This window comes from Cavia porcellus, unplaced genomic scaffold (genome assembly GCF_034190915.1).
Source record: "Cavia porcellus strain 051 isolate PalLab524CR breed Dunkin Hartley unplaced genomic scaffold, mCavPor4.1 scaffold_27, whole genome shotgun sequence".
NCBI lineage: Eukaryota > Metazoa > Chordata > Mammalia > Rodentia > Caviidae > Cavia > Cavia porcellus.
In genome coordinates this window covers 7,517,058-7,535,163 of record NW_026947510.1, presented here as the reverse complement: position 1 = coordinate 7,535,163, position 18,106 = coordinate 7,517,058, and the positions used below count along the sequence as shown (strand labels likewise).

The 18,106-nt window shown below is 50.7% G+C and overlaps 1 protein-coding gene across 7 annotated transcripts in view; it reads right to left on the bottom strand.

The window, feature by feature from the left end:
* The window catches only part of Eefsec (eukaryotic elongation factor, selenocysteine-tRNA specific), a 207,721-nt gene that overhangs the window by 43,420 nt on the left and 146,195 nt on the right, over positions 1–18,106 (bottom strand). For 6 of the 7 annotated variants that reach the window (XM_063237808.1, XM_063237806.1, XM_063237805.1 and 3 more), the window contains one exon: positions 1,621–2,277. The exons of the other annotated variant lie outside the window; for it this stretch is intronic. In XM_063237808.1, the coding sequence (XP_063093878.1) occupies positions 1,621–2,277 (657 nt within the window). The remainder of the gene's footprint in view (positions 1–1,620; positions 2,278–18,106) is intronic. 7 annotated transcript variants of the gene reach the window in all.

The following is an 18,106-nucleotide window of genomic DNA, read 5'->3' as shown; positions in this document are numbered from 1 at the left end:
AAAAAATGCAGCTCACAAAGGTACCCAGTAGGTGCTTAATACAGAAGGTAGATAAATAGGGGAGGAGGAGGTGGCAGGAGGCCAGCTTATTCCTTTGCCTGGTCCAGAGGAAAAACATGGGCTGGAGGTCAACCCTGGAATCAACTAGGGCCCCAGAGAGAGGGCAGCCTTGAACTTTCCATCCTTCAGGAGCCTTAGAAAGCTCGTCTGGCTCACAGTACTCCAGAGAAACATCCCTGGTCCTCCAGGAGGCTGCCCTGGCTAAAGGAAGCCTATTGCTATGCAGGGTCACAGGCATGGGGTTTGGACACTGATTCTGTGGACTGCAAGTCTAGGACTCGCGGTCTTCCCCGGACTGAGTAGAGAAGCTGGGTGCCTCAAAGCTGCCCTCGGGTCTCCTGGCCCCTCCCCACTGTCCCTGGAGGCCTGGGTTGGTATGGAAGTCCATTCACTTGTTCCTCAGAGATGTCCTCCTGGTTCTCAAAGGAAGCAGCTTTGCATTGCCATGGGTAGGCCTGACGAGAACTAGACCCGGAGCTATATCAAGAAGGACACGGGTATTTTACTACAGAATAATTACACTCCCCAAGGCTGCTAATTGATGAAGCTGCACACAGAAGGGAGACATACTTGATCACCATTTTCAGTCAGAATCTTGGGGCTACACTGCGGCTGATGGCCTGGGCAGGCCTCATACCCTCATAGGGTACAGGTCCTCACTCCTGAGGGTAGCAGATGACAGAAGAAAAAGAGGACAAGACTGGAGCACCAGAAGCCTCCCTGGACTAGGGGAGAGGGATTAGGGTCCAGAGAAAGATGGGAGAGGATACCAGTCTAAGAGGGTCCTGAGCACCCACTTCTGATGACAGACACTGTGCAGCAACTGCCAGGGGCTGGGAAGAGGGGTAGTACTTGCTGAAAGCCTGGAGTGAACCCTGCTAGGGCCTAGGCCCCAGCACTGGGGTCTCTGGTGGCCTGTGCTCAGAGTAGCAATGCCCTGTCAAGTCCTAGGACCACCTACATCTGTCACTGCCCCACTCAAGCCGCAGCCAGAGGGCAGTCACAAGGAACAGTGAGGTCTGTTAGACATAATCCCTGTTCAGAATACAGGACAGATAAGAGGCAGGTGACTGCTAGGAGGTAATCCCAGCACTCAGGACAGACTGTGTGTCACATCTGCCCAATGTCAGGCCTGTAAACTAAACATGCATCCAGGGACAGTGAACTCAGGGGACCAGCTGTCCAGTGACCCTAGCCCCCACCATTGTGCCACCTTCCTAACATCCTCCTTTTGCTCTCTGATCCCTTTCCTCACTCTTCAGGCAAGGACAGAACTGGCTTGACCTGTGCTGTGGCAGTGTGCCCTCCAGATATGAAGGTGGGGTGGAGACAGGCAGCCCTCCCACCTGAGGGGATGCTGTACCAAGCGCAGGAAAACTGGGATTGGGTTGGGGGCCAAATGTCGCCACATGACACTGGTTGCAGGAGAGGCCACATCTGCTCAGACCACCTGTATCAATGGAGGGTGAGGTGTAGGCCTTGACTCTGGGGGACAGAACGAAAGTCACAGCACTGTAGAGGGAAGGATGGGTACTAGATCGCCACACAGGGTTAGCTCACCCGCTCCACAAGGCCATGCTTGTGCTTCAGCTTGTACACCTTCAGTGTGGGCAGGATGCTCTCTGTGTAGCTCCTGTCTTCTAACCCGTGCAGCAGCAACCCATGGAATGCCAGCCGGCACGCGTTGGCATGGATATCCGCATCCAGCCGAGAGCCGATGACCAGGCTCAGCCGTGGGCAGGTAATGGGCTTCTCGAACTCCACAAGGGCCCACTGCTGCCGGGGGCAGTAACCTTCTGCAGCCTGGCTTGTCCGCTTGTTGGTCTCATTACTATCTACCACGGCTGATGCTGAGTCCTTGCACAGGTACTGCTCCTGGAAGAGGTACTCTTGAGAGAAGTCAAAAGAGTCCAGCACAGGCTCACGGTCAAAACTGTCGGGAGCAGGGCTGAAGAACAGCAGGCGACCCATGACCGTCTCGTGACCCACAGTGATGTGGAACTTGGCCTTGGTCTGCAGTGGCCCCCGGAAATATGAGATCTTCTCCACAGAGATGATGGCTGCATGGACAGTGTGCAGTGACTCAGGGGCACACACTAGCCCACGCTCCAGCAGCTTGGGGTCAAACTGGGTGACACAGATGCCCAGCCGGTCTCCCTGCATGGCGGTGGTGACGGGTGTGTGGAACATCTGCATGGACTTCACTTTCTTCACCACCTGACCAGGAACAAGAGGGACAGCATGAAACCAACAGGCCTCGGGGCTGAGTGGGCTCCAATGGGGACAACTCCAATCCCTATGCTTCCTAATACCCACCTGGCACCTGGCCTGGGGAGAGGACACAGGGCCAACCAGCTGAAAGGAGGCTAGGGGCCCACCCCTACTCTCACTAGATAGAGTGGGCATCACCCTAAAGACCCAAGATGCAGAACTGCCCTCAAGGTTGCCAGTCCTCACTCTGGGCCACCTTCATCTCTCCCTCCACCTGGTCCTGCATCCATTCAGTCCCTCCGGCTTTCCTAACTTTCTGCACAAGCACTGCCACCCAGCCCAGCCTCTCATGTCCCCAGCCTGCCAACCTGTACTCCTGCCCCGTAAAGTCTAGGTTAGGCACTACTTTGCAAAGTCCAGGTCCCAGTGGGCAGGATTGGTCCCTGTCTGTAGTGGCCCCCATCTCTTTTGAAGACACAGCCTACAGCAAGTCTCTGGTGTACATCTCTGGTGTACATCTATGGCCTGCCTGCTGGCCTCTACACTGCCTGGTGATGGGGTCCCTCTCCAGCTGCACCACCCATGTTCCCCAAGGACCTGCTATGGGTGTTGAGCCAGCCCTGTTCCAGGGGAAGGAACAGAGCAAGCTTGGATCCTGAGAGCTTAATAACTAGAAGCTGACAACAAAGTGATACTGAGAGGAAAAATTATATATATTGTAATATGAATTCATATCAATAACAATTATCTAACATGTAGTATGGATAGCATACACCATGAGAGAACAGCTCAGGACGTGCCACGGAATGGGCCTATGGCCTGGGCATGTTGGCATCTGGCATCTGTGGACAGTGGGGGAGGTGACATCTGGGCTAAGACTTGCAAATATGCAGCAGCAGTTCCTGGGAACTCACAGCAAAGGGACTTTGAAGGGGACAAACCAACAAGGGCCAGGCATGAGGTGGGAGAAGTTTGCTAAGGCCAAGAAATAAAGAGGCAAGAGGGTTAGGGTTAGGTCAGGGGGAGGTGCAGGGGAGGTCAAGGCTTGTGTGCCTGTGCAGCCCCATGTAGGGCTGCCCAGAAGTCACCCAGGAGTTTAGGCAGAAGGGAACCTGATCTTATCTTGGTTTCTGCAAGATAACACTGATGATGGCACCTGGCAGATTTTGGCTTTTGCAGTTCAAAAATCAGGAACAGACACAGAAAAGCCCCTAAAAAACACTCATGAAGTGGATGAGCATTCCAAATGTGATCTGCTCTGGGATGAAGTACTATTTCTACAGGTTTCTGTTTAACAAAGCAGAGGAGTATAACTTACTTCAGAAATCTGCCACCCAAATCTGAAACCAGAGGGCATCCTAATGTTCCAGCTGGCAGTATCCGCAGCACACACCCTTTCTCCCGGGTGCTGGGCCCAGCATGCTCAGGGTAACTAGCTGGGGACTTTTGAGATCCATCATGCTCCAATGTTTATTTAAAGATCATTAATGACCTATTCTAGAGGCCAGAGGGCAGGAAAAGTGAGAAGCACAGTGTCAAAAGCCACAGCCAAGATCAATCAAACAGAAACATAAAACATCTCTGAGATAGTCTGTCAAGGCATGGGTACACATGACTTTCAGGAATGTGACGCAGAGCAACTGGAGAATATCACCTTACGCAAAGTGTGTCTGTCATAGAAGGCAGCCTGGCCTCTCTCCCTGTACCCCTACCTAAAAAGTGTACCTTTGTCATCACCTCCGGTCTCATCTTCTATCTCATGACCCTCATCCTCTTTGATCATAGCTTTTAGGAGTAGGAAGATCCCTGGATCACATGACATTCTTTGAGGACCTTGGAACCCCTCTGTCACCCAGCAAGCAACTCCACAGGCCTGGCCTTTTCTTGCCTCCAGTGCCGCCTTCCTGCCCTACAAGTTTGCCATCTCTTAGGCTATAGGCTGTGGACACTGGGACTAAGTCCTGTTCACAATGTGGTTCTGTCTCCGTGCTCTGGCTCTCTGAGCAACTTCTTGGCAGACCCATGTCCATCTCTAACCCCAGCATCACAGCCCCTCTGGGAAGGACTTCCCTGCCACTCCAGGCCTAGTCAGCCACTCTGACCTGACCTCTCACACTGCCAGCCTGTTTACAGGTCTCTGCAATTACAACACAGTGAACCCCTGCAAGTCCTCATCCACCCCAGGGCTTCAAACACTACTCACTACTGACACCTGCCTGTGTGTTCTCCCACTGCCTGGAACTGCGGTACTTTCTTTTTATATATGAGTTTGGTGTATAGAGGCTCAAAACATATATAGCACATATGCTGAGCCAATAATTCATGGTGGTGTGGGTTTCAGTGCTTTCTGCAAGGGTCACATTGCAGTTGTGACACTGAAGATATCTGAAGCTCACCACTGCAGATGATGACTGGTACAATCCAGGCTCTATCACTGTACATCAGGGGCATTTCCAGGTCTGCTCTCGGCAACCTGGGATGAATTTGGGCTCTCCTGAGAACCTGACCTGGGGCAGGCCTGGAGCAGGGCTGCGGGATCAGGGAAGCAAAATGAGCTTTTGCCATCTGGGCACCTGAGGCCATTGCTACCAACACTTGACAGTACAAGACTGACATGTCTACCTATCAAATTTGTGTCTCTCCTAACCCAGAGACAGGGCCAGGGTACAACTTCTTTTTGCATTCTTGGTGCTCACACAGCGGCTCCCCAGGAGACATCCCACTGTGACGGGCCCTTCCAAAGAAGGCATCCCATTGTTCCAGAAAAGGGAAAGACGCCTCAAGGTACTGTCATATCTGGTCTGATCCAAGCTGGGACCTCAATCCTGCTGGGTGGAGCATGCTATTTATGAGTCATCCTGTACCCTTGAGGCTGGTCCACCAGCTAGCCCCCACTGCCCAGTTTTATTTCAAGCCTGTTCCCCTATCAACGGACCTTGTGTGCTTAGGACTAGAATAATAAAGAAGCCGTGTGGGGGTACCGTGAAGAGCAGACAAATAACTGTGCAGATCAAGATTTTAAGGGCCTAGACAGGAAATTATGAAGCAGATAGAGTTGGGGAACAGGCCGGCAGGGCACTCCTGTGGGCTCTCATAGGGTGAACACAGCATCGCCAGTGACCCTTTGAGACATAGGGACATAGAGACTGAAAAACTGGCTTAGCACATTACAAAAGAGGAAAGTGGAAAGCCTGAGAGTGGGGAAAACAGACTTCTTTTAGTTTGTTTATATTTTTGTTTTTTTAAGCTAACTTTGAGAGACTCTGTCTATAATTGATGACTCAGTCTTTGGAAAGGCTGAGACAGAGAACATGTGTCCACTCAACATACTTAATTCCTCTGCATGCCAGGCCAGGTTAGGACACAAGGACAGCAAAGCAGCATGGTCTCCTGAATGCCCTGCCGGGGGGGACAACAGGTACTAACAGAACCATCAACTAATAAAATGTAGAACTGTGGAGCTGTGGGAGATTCTCTGAGAAAAACAAGCAGGAGCTTTGACAGAGAACGACTTGGGGCCTAATTCATCCTGGATGGCTAAAGAGGGCCTCCTTGAAGAGGTAGGTTGGAACCCAGGCCAGGTGGAGGAGGAGAAGCCATGCACAGGGACAGAGAGATGAACAGAGTATGCTGGGAAGAGGGTAGCAGGGCTGGCTGTGGCCAGGGTGGGTGATACCCACTAAGGGAAAGAGCAATGGGTAGCTGAGTATGGGTCCAGAATGACGTTTTCTACTTTGTATTGTTAGAAGATCGCTCCTACTATACAGAGTGGGAAACAGATGGAGAAATAAGAAAGGAAAGAGGGAAACTGGGAAGGAGGACCTCCAGTCGGGCAGGGGAGGAAGAGGAGCGCACAGGAAGACTCCTGGTCTCCAGCAGGCACAGAGAAGCAGGGTGCTGGGCAGAGCTGTGAGCTCTGCAAAGGAGAAGCTCTTCTCAGCTGTGGAATAGGGGTGGCCGGGGGAGGGGGCCACTGAAGCCACATTCCATAAAGGGGAGTTGGTGTGGGGAGCATGTAGCCTCACAGCTTCCTCAGATGGCCCCTCTCATCTCTGGTGTCTGACAAATGGCCGCTCAGTGCTCCTAATACTCAAGTGAAAATTTGAGTTGCAGCCTGCTCTCCTCGCCCTCTTGCCACTGTATTCCAGGCATCGGGTCCTGGGAAACAGGCCTAGTGCCTGGCCCCCTTCTACACTCTCCCTTGCCAGCTTGTCCTGGGTTGCTGCCCCACACCTGTTGTCTCCTCTCTACATAGGATGCCATGCCAGGAAAACTGCTACCCTCACTGTGACTCCCACCTGCCCTGTCTTTTCTCTGTATTTGCTGGTAGGGGTCATCCCTATCCTCACTCCCTGCTGCTCAGGTCTCTTCTGTCAATGGGTCTTCTTGCTTCCTTTTCTCTAAAGATGCTGGGTACACTTGTGCCCTGGAGCCTTTACACTCACCAGCTCCTTTGCAGGTGATGATCTTCCCCAAAATACCCACATCTCCCCCTGGCTTCCTTAAAGTCTCTGCTTTTAAGTCATTTAATTAGGGTCTGCCACTGATCTCCCAAAGAGCACTCCACATCACCATTGCTATCTTTTTGCCTTATTTTTTCCTTGCAGCATTTACCAGCACTCAAATTCCGTATCTCTTCATTGTCCATGAGGACAGGAACTTTGTTTTCTGTTGCTTTCCTGCCTCCTTCCTCATGCCCATACCATGCTGGCATATAGCAGCTGTGTGTGGGTACAGCCCATGGTACCTCATCAGGCTCCGGGACTCCATCTTCTAGGCCCAAGAACAACTGCCCTCCAGGATCAGGGATGTGAGCTGGCTCCCTGGCAGGGGCTACAGAGGTCTGGGTAGCAGGACGACTGGCGCCTGCTGAGCTTGGGACCCCCAGGGAGGCCTAGGCCATGGGCTCAGCTCCTCCCAGCTTCCTGTCTCCGACAGTGAGAAGGGAGGCCTGGACACCGGGAAGTAACAAGCAACAGAGGAATACATCAAGTGAGCAAACAATTTTCTAAAACTCAAGTTCATGCTTACTAAGCATTTTGGTTCTTTCTGATTCACAAAGAAGCTTTGCCATCATTTGGGTCAGTTATTCTTCACAAAAATCCTATAAGGCAGGTCAATAATTTTACATTCAATTTTATGGATGAAGAAACAGAGGTTTTTGATGTCTCCAAGGTCACAAAGCAAAGAGGCTAAGATGGGACAATAACTGTGGGGACTGCCAGGCAGGCTGACATCCGAGGACTGGTTGCCTGCCTGCCATACTACCAGGCTCACAGTTACTCCCTCTCCCCAGACGACAGTAGACTCTGGGTGCTGGGGGCGTTCACAGTGGATGCCCTATATAGTTTGAGCCCTGAAAGGAGGCTCCAGATGGGGGCTCACACCCCACTGTGATTCCCCCATGAACACTCTGGGCACCTTTCCTTGGTGCAGAAGGGGAGGGCCTGCTGGGGTCCAGTGGGGGAAGGCAGGCATGGTTGGCCTGCTTTTTCCATTGCCCATGGCCACTGCGCTGCCTGGAGTAGTCAGCCTTTGGCAGCACTCAGACCTGGCTTCTCAGCAGCCCTGCTCCTGTCCAGCCCCATGTCTTCTGTGGTAGGTGTCACAGGGTGTTACTCTAGACGATGACAGCATTCAAAGGCTCCTGGAATCTTTTGAGTCTTTGTGTCTTGCAACTTCACTGGGCAGCACTCGGGACTCTATGTGACACTGTGCTCTCAGCGACCTCTTCATTCACATGTATTTCTGATGCTGCTAAATACACCTGGGGGTGGTTGTAGCTGGCACTCATCCTGGCTGACTCCAAGTGCCCTACTTGAACAAGGGGAACCCAGAAGATCTTTAGACCTTCTGGGTCACTTTGCCAGCACAGGAGATGAAGATGAGGAAGACTCAACATCTGCTGGACGCTTACAGTGTGAGGAGACTCACAATGAAACCAAGGCTCACAGCATCCAGATCTGGCTGTCACGAAAGCACAGGTTCTTCTGCATCCCGCCATGGACACACATCTGCTGGACCACGTAAGTCCAAGATGAAACAAGATTTCACGTGGCGGATTGCTCTGATGTGCTGCTATGGGGTGGAAACAGACATCCTGTACCATCACAACACCCATCAAGGAACAGTGGAGGCACTGTGCAGAACAGACAGGTGTTTGCACAGGGCAAGCAAGAGCCTGGTGCTTGGTGGTCTTTCTGCTGGCAGAGTTTTGTAATGGTGGCACCACTGTGATGAGACAGGACCTTATTATCACTAATGACCCTGGGAGCCCTTGGCTGTGCCAAAGGCAAGGGGTGGACCTCACAACTTCATCATTATTTAATCAAATGTAAACGGGGAAGAAAAGCAATGTGCAGCCTTGACACTAATAAGCTTACAGCAGGGATCGGTTACTTCAATTCAAAGAGGTTCAGACTGGAGGGGAAAATGAAATAAGCTTTTAAAGATCAGTCTAGGTTTGGCTCCATCAGACCTAACCAATTTTGTTTAATAAGGTTTCAATTTGGCTGCTCTTATTTCTCCCTCTTCTTCTAGCGGGACTGTGTACAGATAAGACATTTCCCTCCACCTAATGCATTTAATCGCATCTCACACACAAAAAGTCAAGCCCCGGGTTCTACTCGGGGAGCACACAAAGTCCCTAGGGGCTGGCAGCACCTCCCCTGCTGAGTCCAACCCCAGCCCCCTCCATCAGGTCAGCTTTAGGAAGTAATTCCACCCATTTCCCTTTAGAAAAATTAAAGGCATACAGAGAATCAAAGGACACAATGATGACTTATGTTCTCACACCTGGAACTGACCACTAGGTCTGTGTTACTAGTACTTCAAGTTTTGAAACCGAGTTGAAGACCCCTAGTCCTACTCCCCTTCCTCAGTAACCTTTATGTATCCATCTGTCCATTACACCAATGCATGTGTCCTCATGTTATATGTGTACTTGTTAGCCTATGCAGTGACATTTCATGACTATTTAATTCTGCCTGTTGCCCTCTTTCTACACCGTACTTTTTTTTTTTTTTTCTTTTTCATTTTTATCGGTACCAAGGATCGAACTCATGACCGCCTGCTTGCAAGGCAGGTGCTTATGCCGCTGAGCTAAATCCCCAGCCCCCCCTACACCGTACTTTTGACCTCCATCCACACTAAGATATCCATATGCACATACATATATCTGTAGCATTGTTATCTTTCCAGTGCTAGGGAAGAACCCAAGGCTTTGTGTGTGCTAGCCAAGTGCTCTGTGCTGAGTTGCACCCAGCCCTGCTGGTTATTTTTACCTGCTTCATAGTATTTTTTGATATGGGTACCTCAGCTGGGGGTTGGAGGCTTCTTGACTTTTGCCAGCACTGCAAGCCTGAGGTTTCTAGTTTGTCCTACTGCCAATTATCGAGTACAGAGAATGTGTATGCACCTCCCCCATGGTGAGGACAGGATGCCTTGTTGATATACCCCAGAGTCCAGGCCATACAAGTGAGGGGAGCTGGATGGTCCCCACTCTGCTCCCCTCCTGGGCTCTACCAACCTGGGCACCAAGCCAGGCAATGGGCTCCACTCCCAGAGCCTGTCTCCCTCTTCCCTGGGCCTCCACTAGAGAAGTTTATTCTGTACAAAAATTCCATCAGGCCTCAGACAAAAGACCAACTGTCCTCTGGGCAGGGAGCCGTTCTTAAGGATACCAGTGTAAACCTGATTCTCCCATCCCAATTTCACGATTGGAGACAGGAAGGAGCTTTGTCTGTCTGTCAGTATCTGTCTGCACTCTGTCTCTCCCTGTGCTCAAGCTACGCCTGAACTTCCAGTCATCAGTGGTACCCAGACACAGGGTGGTTCGTGTTGCCTGGGGCCTATGGCCACCTCCTGTCTGCTTGCCACTCTGCACCCATCCTGGTGTCAGAAAGCCAAGCTGTTCACCCACTTTCAGATCTGGGGCCATCCCAGCTCAGGTCACTTGTCATTGAGCCTTGGGTCACCCTAGGATGCTCTTCACAGCATCTGCACCCCCACATATGTGCTGTGTTTTCTAGGAGTCTCGGAGAGGGCCAGCACCCCTTGGTCAGGCAGGTTTCTCTCCAGCACCCACGAATGCCTGCTGGGCCTGCCTCAGAGGGAGCACTACAGGAGGAAAGGAATTGGTCTGGCCCTTGAGGCCCCTGCCCATGCAAGGCAACCTCATAAACAGACCTTGGGTAGGAACCTCCTAGTCTCTGAAACAATGGGACCGTAAAAGTGACAAGGGGCCTGTCAGAAGCCTTACGCTCCTCCTCCCACACCCTCCACATCCCATAAAACTTTAAATTGAATTACAGCAACACTGGAGTCTTCTGCTTTCCATGCAGCTGGGCTGTAATTGTTTTTAATGACCCTGGGCTATTTGGGGGGTAAGGAATCCTTGAGGCAGCTGAGGGAGCCCACTCTGTCCCGGGCCATGAGCATCAAGCATTGTCCTACCTGCAGCTTTAGGGTGGACAGAAAGGACTCCCAGTGGCCATGTCACTGTGCCCAAGCCCCCAGTATTCTACCCCTCAGTGGACACACCAGGCCTCTTGATACCCAGCACCACCTCCATGCCTACTGATGGCTCTGACAGGACTAAGCTGGCACCTCCTCTAATCCACACTGTCCTTGGCACTCAGTCTCATGCAGCTCCACAGACTGTGCTCACCTGGGTCCTACCCTGAGCCCTGCTTGTGTCTAGCACACACTGTGGAACCATCACTCAGCCTCCCTGTTGGGAATGATCAGAAACTGGACGGGGTGTGACAGCGCCTCAGTGGGGACAAGGCACGTGCAAGGTGCAGCGTTTGCCCTGCCACAGCCCGCAGTTGCTGTGCATATCAGGGTCTCCAAGGCTATCTGGCTTCTAGGCTCAAGCCAGAAAAGGGCAAATGCTGCACACAGTGAGGCCACAGGTTTACAAAATGGGGCAGTGCATGTTTATGAACACAAACCAGAGACAGGTTTGAGCATAGACATGAAGCAGCCAATGGAATCCCCTCCAGTTAGGGGGCCATGGTAGGCTGGGATGCACCAGAACCAGCTTCCCTCATTGAAAGCTTCTGTTTTTATTATAAGGAGTTATCTGCAAATTAGCTGTGCAATTAAAAATTAATTTTTGAAAGATATAGACCTTAATCAATTAATTAATTAGGGTCAAATCCATTTACTGAGCCCCACTGCGAGGTGTCAACACAGTGGACAGTTGAGGGGCACAGGGCAGTGGGAGGCAGGGAATCCTTTGGGGTTTCCTGGTGGGGTTGCTCTTAAGTGCTGACTGCATCTCAGCTTCTCTAGCAACACCTGGAAAACACAGGCCAAGGCACTAGACTTGGAGCTAACCATGGAATAAGAGAAGAGCCGCAGGCATGCAGGGCAGGAGCAGGACCATTCTGAAGACACTGAGAAGTTCTGCCCCAAATCTGAGCAGCCTGGCCCTCACTGATGTGCCCAAGGTGAGTGATTCTTATTGCAGTGACCTAGGGACCTGCATCCATCCACCCTGGAGAGCACCCTGATCCAGGCCCAGACCCCAAGATGTTCATTTTACTTTATAACAAGAATCCCCTCCAGAAAGCTCTCTGAAAGGTGAAGGTGGAAGTGCTGGAGGCTTCACTGCGCTATTATGTCATCTGCCCAAAGACAGAGACAACCTGGTACCTTGAAACGCAGAGACAACCGAACAAAGCAGCAGGCATGATGTCACCTCATGCAATGCACAGGGCAATTTTATCAGCATGAAAAATGCTTTCCCTATGACAGTGAACAAAAAGCAAAGCACAAAAACATATTTTAAGTATAATCTTAACTATGTAGTTACCTCTGGATTGATAGGCTTTTAATGAGTTTTTCCCTCCAGTTTCTTGGTATTTTATACAAGTTTCTAAAGTAGCCATGCATTACTTTGTGAAAGAAAGGCTTTTTTTTTTTTTTTTTTACTGAGGCAGGGACTCATTATGTAACCCAGGCTGGCCTTAAACTCATGGCAATTCTCCTGCCTCATCTTCCCAAGTGTTGAGATTATAGGTATGTACCACCATGACCAGCTAAAAGAAAGATTAAAAAACAAACAAGCAAACAAAAAATCCTAAATTGAAAGGCAAAGAGCATGTCACCAGGCAGTAAGAATGTGCTGTCAGTGGCCACCTAAGAATCCTCCCAACCAAATGCCCTCTCAGGGAGCCAACTATAGCCAGAGCTCACTGGGCATGGATGTTGTTCTCTCAACTGAACAGGAGGCTGAGATCTTCACCATCTGACAGAGGAAATGGGGCTTAGTTACCAACCCCTAGCCAGTCAGCCAGCCCAGTCAGCCAATAAGGGTGACGAGGACTCAAACCCAGTGAAATCTGCAAAGTCAGGGCTCCCTCAGCTGTAGCGACGGCTATGACAGGTACAGAGGCTCAGTTCCAAATCTGGGGCAAACCAAGGAAGTTGGCACAAAAAACAACCTGGGCATCATCAGCACTAGACTTGGAGCTAACCATGGAATAAGAGAGGCTTGCAATGTCTGTCCCAGAATGGCAGGAAGGGGTGAAGCCAAGCATGGTGGCAGGAGACAAGGCAGGCAAAAGAACTGCCTCAAATTCAAGGCCAGCCTGGACCACACAGTGAGTTCAGGGTCATCCTAGGGTGTGGCTCTGTCTCAACACACACACACACACACACACACACACACACACACACACACACACACGCAAAGGAGGGAGAGGCCTTTTCTTCCTCCTGGCTCTGCAGACTGTGTAGTGTGGGCAGTGGTAGTAGTCATGCCCAGGTCCTCAGGAAACACAAGACTTGTCTTGGGATGCTAGGCTTATCCTGACTACAGGTGGAACAGACACCTGACCACTAGAGTCTCCTTTTGTTAATCAGCTTTCTTTTGTTGTAAAAGTAAACACCAAGGGAAGGTCTGGGGCGAGGAGAGATGGCCTGATTCACGTCAACATGAGAAGACACTGCACTGAGGACATCTTCTTTTCATTTTTCTGTATTTCCCAAGTTTAACCATTAGTAAAAAAGAGACTTTTAAAGAAAATAGTCAATGTCCCAATTTCAAACTCAGACAAGTCACCTCGAATTAACTCTTAACAACAATAATCAGAGGCCTGGGCTGCTGCGTGCCTGGCTGTTCTGCAAGCAGATGTGGGCCAGCCTACTTCCTGCAGGAGGGATGAGTGGGCAGGAGCTGGACTGGGAAGGCAGGGCCATTCTTCCCTATGGCTGTCTCTTCTCTGTTCCATGGCCTCTCAGGCGCATCTCTAAGGTACCTGAAGACCCCAGAACTCGCAGATCCTGTCTCTTGCATGGGCCTGAGTCCCTAAGGGCCTGCGTGGTGCCACGACACCTGGGAAACCATAAGCAGCGGTGCTGCTTCCCACTGGAACAAAGGGAGAAGAAATCACTTTCAGGGGACATAGATGTTCCCTGAAGTCCTAAGTTTAGGATTTTAAGATGGAAATTTTATATTCTCTGTCAGAAGAGATTCAGGCTTAATATAAAAATAATGCTTGGAATTAACAGCCCTTAGGAAAAAAACACACTGGAGATGAATCTGCTGGTGCTGTCCCAGCATCTAGTCTCAGGTGCATGGTGGCACTTGCCCCAACCAGCCACCCTTGATAAGAGTCACTCAGCGCAGGGATGTAAGCTCACAGGCTGGGAAGGTTGGGTGAGGACATCTGGTCTGGTGTTGGCAGCAAACCTTTGCCAGTGGGCACCCAGCTCACATGCTTGGCCTTCCTCCAGCACCCCTGCTCTCTAGGGGGCATCCAGCCTGTACAGAGGGTGTGTGGGCCATGTATAATACCTGCCAAAGGTTCTCAGAGCAATGCCACCTCTCCCCAGCTTGACATGGACCTAGCTTCAGAATGACAGCCCTGTAGAGAAGGGATCCAGTGGCCAGGCAATGCTCTGGCTCAGGAGTCAGACCTACCAGCCAGCAGACAGCACAGGGTGCCTACCTCTCCGAGTGTCAGGTAAAACAGGCACAACGCCAACACCTGCAGAGCCACAGGTGAACTATAAATCACAAAGGAAGGGCAACGCCAGTGAAGACCAAGAGTGAGAGTAAGTGAAAGATGGTGTTGGCCAGCATGTAACCATCACATCGAGACGCAAGGCTGCGGCTCCACACACACAGCTGGCCTAGGCTCAGCACACTCCCTGAACACTACCTCTGGGGACCCAGGCCACCCAATGGGCTCCAAAGAAGGCTCCAAACTGCTTCTGCCAGCAGTTTCTTCCTTGAATGCAAACTCAGGCTGACAGCACTTTGCTAGCTTTCTGCAAACTTAGCTGATGACAACCATCATGTACCATTTATGTGGGCCCAGGGAGGTCTGTACAATAGCTGTCAAGAATTTATGTTGTAACTTTAAAAGTAGGTTGAGATGTCAATATTACATATGACCTTAAACATTTAAGAGTCATCATTAAGATTAGTAGAAGCTAATCATATTTGGCAGGTACTCTGAACAGAAAATAAAGGGAAAGCCACTGCCCTACAGTAGGTGGAGGAGTACCCACCAGCAGAAGAGCCAGAAGGCCCTGCCCACAAGGTGCCAGCCCAGCAAAGGAGGCTAACAGCAGGACTAAAGCCCCAAGCAGCCCTATCTTGTGGGCTGTTTACCTGGGCTGCCCCTGACCTAGCACCTGCTCTTCAGCTGCACACCCTCAGAATTCTGAGTGAGGTGCTCAATCATCAGGGCGCCCAAGCCTCTGCTCCATCGGCTGCTGCTCTCTGGACCACCTGCATATATTCCTATAACAAGCTACCTCATGGGCCAGTGGCCAAGATAGGCTCTTTCAGGATACCAAGGCCCTGCCCCAGGAAGCTGGTGATGCCCTTCATGCTGTTAGAGGTTTCTCAGATTCAAAGTAAAAAGACCTCAGTTCCCTGCCAAAGTGGAAGCCTTGGTTTCTCTGTGGACAGTGCTTCTTTGGAATGAAAATGATAGCAGCAGTAACAGCAGCAAACATTGAGTATTTAGCTGTCCTTAATACTGTGCCAAAAGGCTCCAATCTAGGCAGAAGGACTCTAACTCCAGCTCTCTCCCTATAATGCTTGGACCTGGCCCTCCTCTCTGTCCCTTGCCTGCCTGTCTGCCTGGATCACCCTATCTTCTCAGTCTAAGCTGAAGATCTCTGCCTTTGGGCAGCATTCCAAAACTGCCTGGTATCCCCAGGGCCTCCTGTGCCCATTCTTGACATTATGACCATTTTTACCACCCTGTTACTGACATTAGCACCACAAACTCACCTTAATTAGGTGCCAACCTAATTAATCCTCATAAAAATCCTAACCCTTAGGTGTCCTTCTGTGCCACACTTCACAGGCCACCCACTGTGCTTAGCAAGACTGGATGGGTTGGCCTGAGTTCATCCAGCTAAGCAGTGGCAGAATCGAGGCAGGCACCTAGGTTAGCTGGTTTGGATTCTGTGGTCTCCAACACTTGTATGATGGGGAATGGCTTCTCTCTTGCTTGCCTGTCCTCAGAGGCCTCCTTGGAGAACAGTCATTCCGGCTCATCTCTGTACAGGCCATATCCAGAGTGGGTCTGATATCTTCCTAATGCTAATAATAGTTTGATAAAAAGAATACACAAGTAATGACAAATGACTGACTGTCCTTCCAGTGCAGGAGGCAGGAAGTCTCATAGAGGTCCTATAGACAGACTTCCTGGGATCAACTGCTAGGTGTTAGCTGTATGACCCTGGGCCTTAGGCAAAGAAGTTCCTCTCTCTAAGTTTCCTTAAATGAAAAACATACGCATCTCACTGGACATTAGTGAAATTATACTGAGATAATCCATGTAAAATGATCATCGTGACATTTTAAAAATCTGTAATTAGATTGTCACTGTCAAGGTGGACACAGAGCTCAGGAGTACAGTACTTACCTCGCATGCACGAGGATACAGGTTCAATCCCCAGCAAAGCGAAAAGGTAAAAACTCACCAAGAACCAAATACCTGTCACTATTAATATTTCCTCATCAGTAAAATGGAGATGAGGGTCCCAGCTTTGTTTGGTTTGTGGTAACAACGAGGTTAAAAGAGAAAAGATGTGTGCTGCCCCCAGCAGGCAGCTGGCAGCAAAACAGACCTAAGAGAAGCAGGAATAGAGTACTTGGCCCTGTTGCTGAAGCCTGTGGATCGGTGCAATAAACATCTGTAGAAGGCAACAGGAAATAGTAGCGGGCCCTGGGGCATCTGGGGCTGATGATGGGACTATGCTGTCAGGGGCACTACTTATAAAAACAGGTGCCAGACTGTCATTGCTGATGCCCTGGAATAGAAACTCATTGTACCTGCAGCTACCAGACACACCTTGGCCCAACCTGTGGCCAAGCACACTGTGGTGCCAGGCATGGGGCACTGCCCACACACTGGGTCAGCAGAACAGGTGAGATCCTTACAGAATAGGTCCCAGGCGGGTGTCATGCTCAGCCATTATCTGCCAAGCACCTGCTACTCTTTGGGCACCCAGGATGGGTGAGACACTGCAGATGAAGGGACAGCAGTGCAGTGTGGACAAAAAGTTGCAACAGACTATGGCATAACATTCACATTCAGGCTCCTGATCTGCAGTCCAGACATGAGACTCAGACCCAGGTCCTAGAAAGCAGAGAGAAAGAGTTTGTGGAAGTCCCAGCCAGCTACAAAGTGCTTGTTATTTGGACCCGTCTCCAGGAAAGCAGGAGGAGAGGCCAATCCACTTGAGAATGCTCTCCGAAGCTTAAGGGTATAAGCTTCCTGCAAAGTCTATTTGGGGTAGAACGCACAACACACAGGCCAACTCGAGTCATGTTCTATCGCAAATAAAAATCGGCCCATGAATATACATAATCCCCAGGTAATTCTCCCAATCTCAGCAAGGTAATGGAGCCACCCTCGCTTACTGAGGCATGAATATTTACCGTCCCCTGGCTTTACTGCTCTCGATCTGGGTTCAATTTTGCAAATTAAAATGAGGCCTGTGTGGACAGAGAGATTACAGAGGAGCCTCTGAAGGTTGCTGGCCCTGGCAAGGCGGCCGGGCAGGGTGAGCTGATTCCTGTCCACTGGAACTATGCCTGGAGGACCAGGAACCTCAGAAAGTGGACCATGGTCCACTTTGGTCAGGACCTTGGCAAACCCACAGTAGGAACATAAGGGCACTCAACTTGGACACCTGGTCCAGGAGGAAAGGCATGGATATTCCCAGGACTTCCCTTTCTGATGATGGCAGAGCCAGAAGAGCAGGGCTTTACACACAGATACACGTGGACCTGGACTCTGCCTAGAACTTGAGAGTGAGGTGTGTCACCTCCCTTTGTGGCCTTGGCTTCCTGGCCATAGGCTTTGAGGGTGCCTGGCCCAGGGTCTGTGCAATGCAGGAAGGAGGTGGAACATAGTCTGTGACCTCATGGGTGAGGACCAAGAGTTTGATGGGGGTAGTGACGCTGGTCATGGGTGACTCGGATTTATAGGAAGGGAGCCATCCCAGAGTACCAGCCAGCTTCCTGAGGCCAGGAGACTGAAGGTGCCCTGCCCCTGCTCTGTGCCGGGTGACAGGACAGGGGAGAAGAAATCAAATGCAGGGGAGAAGAAATCAGGTGGACTTCTCAGAAAAGCGGTGAGACCTGCTGGCCTCCAGTGGATCCAGCACATCTGTCTATACACCATGAAACTTACTCCTTAGAAACCAAACTCCAGCAACAGTCATTTAATCTGCCACAGCTAGAAACCCAAGCAGAACAAAGTTTCTGGGAAATGTGGTCAGACTAACTGATGAACCTTTGCAAAGGACAGTGCTTGCCACTTGCCAAGCCATAACTGTGTTTCTGGCATGGGCG